The 10,753-nt window shown below is 45.9% G+C and overlaps 1 protein-coding gene across 2 annotated transcripts in view; it reads left to right on the top strand.

Annotated features, from left to right (window-relative positions):
* The first annotated feature begins 2,538 nt into the window (after positions 1-2,538).
* The window catches only part of TAMM41 (TAM41 mitochondrial translocator assembly and maintenance homolog), a 53,486-nt gene continuing 45,271 nt past the window's right edge, over positions 2,539-10,753 (top strand). Inside the window, exons 1-3 of one of the 2 annotated variants that reach the window (XM_012809224.2) lie at positions 2,539-2,863; positions 5,303-5,485; positions 9,101-9,193. In XM_012809224.2, coding sequence (XP_012664678.1) covers positions 2,729-2,863; positions 5,303-5,485; positions 9,101-9,193 — 411 coding nt within the window. In that variant the 5' untranslated portion in view covers positions 2,539-2,728. Of the gene's footprint in view, positions 2,864-5,302; positions 5,486-9,100; positions 9,194-10,753 lie in introns of those variants that run through there. The other variant, XM_023516983.1, reaches the window with a different exon arrangement.

The following is a 10,753-nucleotide window of genomic DNA, read 5'->3' on the forward strand; positions in this document are numbered from 1 at the left end:
GTTGTGGGGGCACCTGTGGTCCCAGCTACTTGGGAGGCGGAGGCAGGAGACTCGCTTGAGCCCAGGAGTTGGAGGTTGCTGTGAGCTGAGATGCCACAGCACTCTACCCAGGGGGACAGCTTGAGGCTCTGTCTCAAAAAAAAACAGGATGGAAAAGGGAGAGAAGAGGAGGCCTGGCTAGCAAGAGTGGTCTCTTGAACTTCAGAGGAAGCAGCCCTCAGAAAGAATGGACGGTAAATGTTTCCTTCAAACCTTTTTCTTTCCTCAGTCTGGACAAGGAAGACCTGGCGCTGACTCTCTACAGGTGCGTATTTTCCCCACAAAAGCGGCTTTGCAGAATTAATTCTGTTTGCTGATTCCCTGATTGGTCCCTGCTGACTCCCTAATTGGTCTCCCCATTCCAATTCAGGCTGACATTTGATCCACATAGGCCCTGCTCACAACCCTTCAAGGACAGAGTGGAAATGTAGAAACAATGCCTGCGGTAGAACCAGACCTGGGTTCTAGCTCTAGTTTTGCTACAGGCTGATGTGATCCTAGCACATGGCTTTACCGCTCTAAACCTTAGCTGTTTCATCTGTAAAATGGAGGTGACGACCTCCTCCCTAGGGACATCAGAGGGGAATCCATGAAAAATGCATGTGAAAATGTGCCAACATTACCTATGTGCTAGATATTACTGTAAACTACAAATCTTAAGGCTCCCCCCAGAGGCCAGCTGATTGGACCCCTCTTGGCCAAGGGAATCCCCCCAAACTGAGTTGCTAGCCAAGAGAAGAGATCAGACATGCCTCATCATCTCCCCCTCCCTTCTTAGAGAGGTACTTTGTGGCTTATTAACAGTCCTAAGGCTTTGCAAAATATACCTACAGGTCCTCAATATACACGGCAAACCACATACAGGGTTTATGTCCTGTAGTTTGTCTCTGATTAACAGACCCTCATCTAATGCAAGCATTCCTTTTCACTGACTCCTAGTCTGTTAGAGCCTCTTTCAGGCAATTATCAACTGAAGAATCTTTAAACCTACTTACAATCTGTGGCTCCCTCTTTGAGATGTCCCACCTTTTCCAGCCAAACCAATGTATGCCTTAAATGTATTGATTTATGACTTAACCCATAATTCCTGTTTTCCTGAAATGTATAACACCAAACTGTTACCCCGTCACAGCGAGTCCACTTGCTTAAGATTTCTTGGCTTAGGGTCATAGTCCTCAAATTAGGCTCATAATAAACTTCTTTGAATTATTTTACAGAGTATGCCTTCTTTTCTGTTGACATTACTCATAAAGTCTCAGAAGCCTACTATGTCAGAGAAGTTTTTGTTTGTTTGTTTGTTTGTTTTTTAGACACAGAGTCTCACTTTATCACCCTTGGTAGAGTTCCATGACATCACAGCTCACAGCAACCTCCAACTCCTGGGCTCAGTCTCCTGAGTAGCTGGGACTATAGGCACCCGCCACAACACCTGGCTATTTTTTTGTTGTTGTTGTTGCAGTTTGGCAGGGCCGGGTTCGAACCCTCCACCCTTGGTATATGGGGCTGGTGCCCTACTTATGAGCCACAGGTGCTGCCCCCCCCCCCTTTTTTGAGACAGAGTCTTACTCTGTCACCCTGGGTAGAGTGCCATGACATTATCATAGCTCACAGCAACCACAATCCCAAGGGCTGGGGTGATCCTTTTGTCTCAATCTCCCCAATAGCTGGGACTACAGGTGCCCACCCCCAGCCCAGCTAGTTTTTCTATTTTTAGTAGAGATGAAGTCTTCTCTTGCTCAGGCTGGTCTTGAACTCCTGAGCTCAAGTGGTCCACCTGCCTTGGCTTCCCGAAGTGCTAAGATTACAGGCTTGAGCTACTGTGCCCCACCAGGAGCTCGGGATCTTGTATTAGTTCACAGCCCTTTGCGAGACCAATCACTACTGCAAAAAGGTTAAATGCAAATACTAGAGACCCTCTGTGTATCCTTTGATCATTTAGGGAGCCCTCTGACATCCATCATTGTGTTTGAAAGGGCTTTGATAGGAAGAGATCACAGCCAAATCTTAACTGTGGTAAGCTCTGGATGGTAGAAATGTGTTTTTCTAAATCTCCCAAATCTGCAATTTTGGTACCAGATAGAGACGATGGTTGCATAAGGCTGTGAATATACTAAATGCCACTGCACATTTCAGAATGGTTAATTCTATATTATGTGGGGTTTGCCTCATTTTTAAAATCTCCTGCAACACACACACACACGATTTTGTAATCATTTCTGAAAATGTGGGCTGGGGAGAGAATGACAAAAAAAGGCTTTTTAAGGTTGAAGAGCAATGTAGTTGGCTGACGCTCTGCTGGGCCCTTTGGCCCAAGTCGCAGTTCGTCTTTCAGCTTGCAGCACACTCCTCCGGCCACCAGGGGTCTCTGCGAAGCCCTCGCTGTCCCCACACGCAGGCGAGCGCCTTCTCTTGCGTCTTTGAGCAGCGTGTGCGTGCAGGAGGCGTGGCTAGGGGCGGACGACCGGCTGGTACCTCCGCAGTTCAGCAGAGCATCGCCCGGTTAGGTTTTGTGGCCTGGCTTCACACTCGTCCGCTGCTGCAGTCCTCGGAGTCCTACCCTTCACTCAGCCTTCTCCCCTTGGGCGGTCCCCTGCTTCCATTTCCCCACCGTAGGCTACCTGTCCCAGTATTTCTTCCCCGCCAAGTTGTCTTTTTTCCCTGCTGCGCCAAGGGTCTCAGCCTTGGCCCCATGGCGCTGCAGGCGCTGCAGAGCTCGGGGGTGACCTTCCGCAAGATCCTGTCTCACTTCCCTGAGGAGTTGAGCCTGGCTTTCGCCTACGGCTCCGGGGTGTATCGCCAGGCGGGGCCAAATTCAGACCAGAAGGTGAGCCTGGCCCTGCAGATCGGCCCCTCCCCGTGCTGCGCCCTGGTCAGCCCCACGCTGAGAAGTTGCCAGTTCTCACGAGTTCCCTTTGGCTTTCTATCCCTTCAGACCCCTAGAGTAGCGTGTCCCCTCTTGCACTCCACATGTCAAACTAGCAGAGTACAAGCAGCGCGCTAAAGTTTCTGGCATACCGAGATGTTCCTAGCATAACGAGAGCGTGAGCTGAATTTTGAAGGGTAAATGAGAGTTCAGTATAGAACAGGAGATGCACTCAGGCAAAGGGAAAAGCTGGTGCAGATGCAAGGTGGCAGAAAGGAAAAGAAATAGTTGTCAAGTTCTAGTTCACTGTTTTGTCTTGACTAAACATTGGAATTTTCTGGGGACCTTTAAAAAGAAATGAAGCCTGGGCTTCAGGAATTTTAGAACTGCCCCAGGTGGTTCCAATGCGCAGCCAAGTTTGAGTGTCATGTCTACAGCTGTAGGAGAAAATACAGAGTGATCATCTGACTTCAGGAAGCTACAGACCAGTGTAGGGCCAGGGCAGGTGCAATAAATGGATGACCAGTTTATTTACCCATGCTTAGCTCATTTAGCCAGGGTCTGTTTGGGACTAGGCTTTTTTCCTTTTCTTTTCTTTCTTTTTTTGAGACAAACTCTCACTCTGTTGCCCAAACTAGAATTCCGTGGTGTCAGCCTAATTCAACAGCAACCTCAAACTCCTGGTTTCAAGTGATCCTCCTGCCTCAGCCTCCCAAATAGCTGGGATTACAGGCTGCCACAACATCCGGCTGATTTTTCTGTTTTTAGTAGAGACAAGTTCTCCAACTCCTGATCTCAAGGGATCCTCCCACCTCAGCCTCCCAGAGTGCTAGGATTTTCAGGTGTGAGCTACCACACCTGGCCTGGGACTAGGCATTGTCACAAGAATTGGCTGAGCACTACAGCCGGAAGGATACAGTTTTCTTTGTGAGATGCAGAATTCGGGGTGCAGATTGCAATAGGGCCTTCTCCTCTGGACACTTGACTGTAATCTGTCTTCTGGTTAAAAATTTGCCTGTTCACTTCCCAGTGAGGCTGATCTATACTGTTGCTTCAACTTCCTGTTTCCCACCTGGACTATTAATTTTTTTCTTTAACTTGGCAGCATGTGAGAAATTATAGGTTATAAGCTAGTCATTTTTCTAATGTACATTAACATAATCACAAGCTTTTTAAAAAACATGTTTATCTGTCTCCTTCCCCCCTAAATCTTAAGTATCAACAGTAGTTTGTGAGTCACACCGTGGGAAACACAGAGCAAGCTTTGGCCTCCTGAGAGTTACTTCTTTGTTTTTCCTTTGAACAGATCTGAATTCCCTCCCAGCGAAAGTCCTTCTCTTTCCCTCACTCTCATTCCCTGTGTTCAAGTTAACACCCTATAGATTTCTCACATCTAAATCTCTCTCAGAGCAGTTCCTACCCTCAGTGCCTTAGCTAAATGTTTTCATTTCTCACCTGAAATCTTGCAGCAGCTTTGTATCTGATTTTCCTCACCCTTAGTCTCTCCTGCCTACAGTCAATGCTCATCTCCTGCCATATAAATATATTCTGTTCTAGTCCTATCAAACTGCAGCTCCCAGAACATGCTGGGCTTTCATATCCGCAGGAGCAGTTTCCTGTAAGGTGACCTAGTTACCTTCTCTGTGTAGCCCCCTCTCCCGCCACCAGGCCTGTTAAACTGTCTCTTTCTTCAAGGCTCACATTTCTCTTTGCTGTTCTCCTGACCAGCCTCCATCCTGAGTGAAGTTAGTACATTTTACATTCCTCTGTCAAGTTAATTTAGTAATAACTTGTCTGTTCTTCCCAGTGGACTCTGAGCTTTTTACCCTAAGACCTATCAGGGCTCATGGTAGGTATTCAGTGAGTGGTTGGTGAATGGGTGAGAGTTAAGATAACTTATTTCTCTTTACATAATACTTTATAGAGTTTATCCATATGGTGTTAATATGATCTGGAAGGGAAATGGAGTAGAATTAGCCACATTTCTTTAAAAGGCAGTATAGTGTAGTGGTTCAGCATGTAGAATTTGAAGCTAGACTTAGGTCTGCCACTCGTTAGTTCTGGGTCCTTGTGCAAAAAGCTTAACCCTGTGACTTGGTTATCGTCCCTATAAAATTGGAATAATATCAGTAGCTACCTTGCAGGGTTATTTTAAAGATAAAACAAGTTACTGTATATAATGTATGAAGTGTTTGGAAGAGTGCTGATACCCGTTAAATAAGTATTTACTATTATTGATGAAAACAAAGCTCACTTTGGTTTCAGGGACACACATAAGTTTCTGAGGACAACATTAGGTCTTCTGACTATCAGTAGCTAAGTATTTTAGAGCATTTTACTCTATATAGTTGCCTATCTAGGAATTAATACTGAAACCATTCCCTTTTCTTCACCTTACAGAATGCCATGATGGACTTTGTGTTCACAGTTGATGACCCTGTTGGATGGCATTCAAAGAACCTTAAGAAAAATAGGAGCCACTACTCTTTACTAAAATTTTTGGGGCCCGGGATTATCACATCCATCCAGAATAACTATGGTGCTGGTGTTTACTACAATTCACTGGTCATGTGTGATGGTAGGGTAAGTGACTTCAGGCCTTTGTCTTAACTTGGGTGGTTATTAACCTTCGTTATTAGAATACCATACCATGTACTAAATATGTATATCCTCACAGTCAGGAAATTTTCACATGTCTGCTGGCTGTCTTGAACCCAGAGACAGAGCAAGAGTCTTCATTTCCCCTTGACTGTGATTTCAGTGTGAGAAGGCGATTGGGTGTGACTGATTTTATTTTTTGCCTTTGGTCAGTTGGTTCTCAAGTTTTAATATGGATCAAAATCTTCTGGAATTCATGCCTGTTGCACACACAGATTGCTTCGCAAGCCCCATCCCCAGGGTTCTGATTCACTGGGTCTGGGCTGGGGCTTGGGAATTTGCATTTCTAAGAAGCTTTCAAATGTTGACGCTGGGATTGGCACCCCATAGGGCTGGGCTGGTGGTTCAACCCAGCCCAGGCCTGCTAAACAACAATGACAACTGCAACGAAAAAATAGCTGGGTGTTGTGGCAGGCACCTGTAGTCCCAGCTACTTGGGAGACTGAGGCAAGAGAATCGCTTAAGTCCAAGAGTTAGAGGTTGCTGTGAACTGTGACACCACAGGACTCTACCCAGGGCAATAGCTTCAGACTTTGTCTCAAAAAAGAAGTTGAAGCTGCTACTCTGGGAGCCACACTTTGAGAACCATTGGTTTGGTCAGTGGAAGGAGTAGGCCGACCAGTTTAAGGTTGGGGTGGAGATTAATCTTATCTAGAAGGAGGAACAGATACCCACAGGGAGAAGGAGGTAAAGAAAGTGTCACAGTGTCTGGGAGCTTGTGGGCCAAGTGATAGACGGGAACCTCTTGGTGCCTGCAGGTGGAATTTGACAGTGGGTGTTGGAGAACAGGTAAGGTGCATGGATCCCCACAGATGGATGTCCGACAGCAAAAACCCAGCTCAACTGTTGTTCAGAGAAAGCACTTCAATCTCTTAAGAGGGTTACCAAGGGCTAGGCAGGACCCCAGCCTAGGAGGACCGATGAGAGGTCTAAATCAAATGCATCCTAGAGATTAGCTGGGCTGGGGTGATGTATGGATTTATGGATTTTACCTGCTATGGCAACTCTGCTGTTGATTGCATAGAGCTGTTGGACTTTTCTCTTTTTTTTTTTTTAGAGACGAGGTCTCACTATGTTGTCCTCAGTAGAGTGCTGTGGCATCACAACTCACAGCAACCTTAAACTCTTGGGCTTAAGAAATTCTCTTACCTCAGCCTCCCAAGTAGCTGGGACTACAGGTGCCGGCCACAATGCCTGGCTATTTTTTTTGTTACAGTTGTCATTGTTGTTTAGCAGGCCTGGTCTGGGTTCTGACCCACCTGCCTCGGTGTTTGTGGCCAGCACCCTAGCCACTGAGCTATAGGCGCCAAGCCTAGAGCTATTAGACTTTAACTAGCATGGGAATCAGCAGAGGATCTTGCTGAAATGCAGTTTCTGATTCAGTTTGTCTGGGATGGAAACTGAGATTCTGTCTTCTTTTATTTTTCCTCTTTTCTCTTCGTCGGTCAGCTTGATTCTATTTTGTTTTGTTTTGTTTTTGCAGTTTTTGATCAGGGCTGGGTTTGAACCTACCACCTCTGGTACATGGGGCCAGCGCCCTACTCCTTTGAGCCACAGACGCCACCCCTGATTCTGTAGTTTTTTTGTTGTGTTTTGTTTTAGAGACAGAGTCTCACTTTATTGCCCTTGGTAGAGTGCTGTGACGTCACAGCTCACAGCAACCACCAACTCCTGGGCTTAAGCGATTCTCTTGCCTCAGCCTCCCAAGTAGCTGGGACTACAGGCACCTGCCACAATGCCTGGCTATTTTTTTGTTGCTGTTTGGCCAGGGACAGGTTTGAACCCACCACCCTAGGTATATGGGGCCGGCACCCTACTCACTGAGCCACAGGCACCGCCCTTGATTCTGTATTTTTTACAAGCTCACAGGTGATACTCATGCTACTAGTGAAAGGATCAGACTTTAAAGGGTAGGAGTTGGAGTACTGACTTCAGAAGGATTTTTTTTTTTTTTTGGCAGTTTTTGGCTGTGGCTGGGCTTGAACCCGCCACCTCCAGCATCTGGGGCTAGTGCCTTACTCCTTTGAGCCACAGGCGCTGCCCCTGGAGAAGGATTTGAATACCTCTTTAAACTTGGCTAAAGAATAAATACTGTGATTGATGGTGATATCTGCATATCCTGTGGGCTGGAGATTTACTTTTCCGGTCGAGGTCCAGTGCAGCTTCACATACATTTTGCAGATGAGGAAACCAGGGTTCAGAGAGGAAATGATTTCCAGGCCATTAGTATTTCCATTACCTCCCAGCTGTTATTTTTTTTTCTGGAGACAGAGCCTCAAGCTGTCTCCCTGGGTAGAGTGATGTGGCATCACAGCTCACAGTAGCCTCCAACTCCTGGGCTCAAGCAAGTCTCCTGCCTCAGCCTCCCAAGTAGCTGGGACCACAGGCGCTGCCACAACACCTAGCTGTTTTTTTTGGTTGCAGCCATCATTGTTGTTTGATGAGCCCAGGCAGATTTGAACCTGCCACCTTAGATGTATATGGCTGGCGCCTTAGCCACTTGAGCCACAGGCACCGAGCCCCAACTGTTACTTCTTTGCAGCTAGATGGGCTTTCTGCAGGTCTGCCCTCAGAGTGGAGGGAGGAAGGTGGTTATTTTGCACAGCCTTCCACTTCAGTCATGCAAAACACATAACTTTGTTCTTTCTCCATAAATAATATTATGTCCAACCTATCTCTAATTAGTTTTCCAACAGTATTACAAGCTTCAGTAACCAGATGTATGGGCATAATTATATGCTAAAGAACTATACTTTTTAATTGAAAATTTTTAGTAACTTTATTTGCAGCCTGAGAATGCTGTTTGTTAGATACTGAGGTTCAGCAAAGTCAGTCTGTAGGTACTTGTTGACACAAATTGGACTTGGTGATTTGGGAAATCCACATTTAGGGTCTGTACAAATTATGTTTGAACTTGACCATAATTTCATCCATTTAGCACTGATAAAGAAGTTTTATTTGTGTGTGTTGCTTTGTAATTATAAAAGTGTTTGAAATAGTCAATAGGAAAAGAGAAATTCGCTTTGTAAAAGGACATCAGTGAAAACTTTCAATTAAAGAAAATTTATCATACTTTGTAATAAAAAGAACATTGGAAAACCAGACTGAAATTCTGGGACCTACTTTGACTCTTGTTACTGTGGGTGCCACCTTGGATGGGTCATTTATTCTTCTAGGCCTCAAGTATTTTATTTCTCGAATGAGAAGCATGAGCTACATTATTTCTTCTCAAGCTGTCTGTGGGGAAGGACCAGTTTTGTATATCCAATTCGTGAAAGACCACTACTAGATAGCACCTAAGAGCTAGTCCACCTTTAACATGACACAGACCAAGGTCAACATAGTGGTCACCTCACATACCTGAGAGGCCAGATCAGTCTTGGGCACAAAACCGCTGAAAGATTTTGGTTGAGATGTGTGTTTACACAAGGTAGGCATCTTGAGCACCTTTGGAAATCAAGGACTTGATCTATTTTATTTTATACTTACGTAAGCAACAACATAGTGTTTTACTCTTTCCTGTGTCCATTTCTTTTATAGCTTATCAAATATGGGGTTATTAGCACCAGTATCCTGATTGAAGATCTCCTCAACTGGAATAACTTGTATGTTGCTGGACGACTCCAAAAACCGGTGAGTGTTTCAAAGGCTGCGTAATTAGGGATACCTCTCCTCTCTGAACCAGACTTGACTTTAATCATTATGATTGCAGTGAGATGAACTCCAAGAAATGGAAATGAGTTTCAGACTGCTTTCACTCCTAGGCAATTTATTGCCAAACATTCTCCAGATATTACCCTGCAATTTTGTGATATAAGAAGAAATATATCTTTGGTCTTTGTCTCTGGTTCCCTGCTCAGAGCTCTGAAATATCTAAGTGATTGGGGCAAGTCTCTTTCTAGCATACCTACATTGATGCTAATAAGGTGACTCTTGACGGGCCCCTAAATGGATTCAGGATGGGGGCTGGTTGCCTGGGAACCAACCACTTGATTAGAGGTTGGAACTTTCAGCTTCCACTCGGGTAGGGGTAGGGGAGATTGCGCTAATCACCAGTGACCAGTCATTTAACCAGTCATGCCTAGGCAGTGGCGCCTCCATAAAACCCCCTGAACAAAAGGATTCTGAGAGCTTCTAGGTTAGTGAACAGGTCAAGGTCCTAGAAGCCCCCAGCGCTTAAGGAGCTCCACACTGTCCCTTCTGCCTCGGATCTTGCTGTATGTATCTCTCATTTGCCGCTTCCTGAGTTGTATCCTTTATGATACACCACTAAATGTAAGTAAAGTGTCTTCCTGAGTCCCGTGAGCCATTCTGGCATATTATCAGACCAGAGGAGAGGGTGTGAGAGCCCCCTTACTTATAGGTGATTGGTCAGAAGTACAGGAGACCTGGACTTGTGATTGGTGTCTGAAGTGAGGACATCTGTGGAACTGAGCCCTTAACCTTAGGGAGCTAACTCTTAACTCTAGTAGTGTCAGAATTGAATTTAACTGTAGGACACCATGTTGGTGTCTGGAGAGTTGAAGAATCGGTGTGGTGGTTGTGAGGAAAGCTCCACATACTAAGCGTCAGAAGTGCTTGATATAAGATATTCACACTGTTGCTGTCCTCTAAAGATTCAATTGCGTTTCTGGGTGAGGCTTAGAGTTGATCCACTGGGCTGGGGAGGGTGGCCGAGGAGGTGCCCAGGACCTCAGTGGAGTGGCTCTCAGCACCACCCAGATCCCATTTTCTTCTGGGGCACAAGTGCCTAGGGGAGAACCTTTTGCCAACTGAAGTGTCCTGCAGGTGCCATGACCAGTGCCTGGGACTGCTATGTGTTCTGGAACTTTTGAGTAAATGAATGGACCAGACAGTTCATCCGAGGGGGAATGTTATCCTGATCCCTCCTGTCTCCCTAGGGCCAGTGGCCACACCCTGTCATTACTTTCTTAACCTTTGGGGCTACTGCTAAAGAAGTCAGTAGGGAGTAGGCCCCTCCCTGAAGAAAACAAATAAAAAATAGGTTAAGAGAAAACAAAAGGGCTCGGTGCCTGGGGCTCAAGCGGCTAGGGCGCCAGCCACATATACCTAAGGTGGCGGGTTCGAATCCCCAGCCCAGGCCCGCCAAACAACAATGATGGCTGAAACCAAAAAATGGCCAGGCGTTGTGGTGGGCACCTGTAGTCCCAGCTACTTGGGAGGCTGAGGCAG

Source organism: Otolemur garnettii, unplaced genomic scaffold (genome assembly GCF_000181295.1).
Source record: "Otolemur garnettii isolate 467f Iridium unplaced genomic scaffold, OtoGar3 scaffold00101, whole genome shotgun sequence".
Lineage (NCBI taxonomy): Eukaryota > Metazoa > Chordata > Mammalia > Primates > Galagidae > Otolemur > Otolemur garnettii.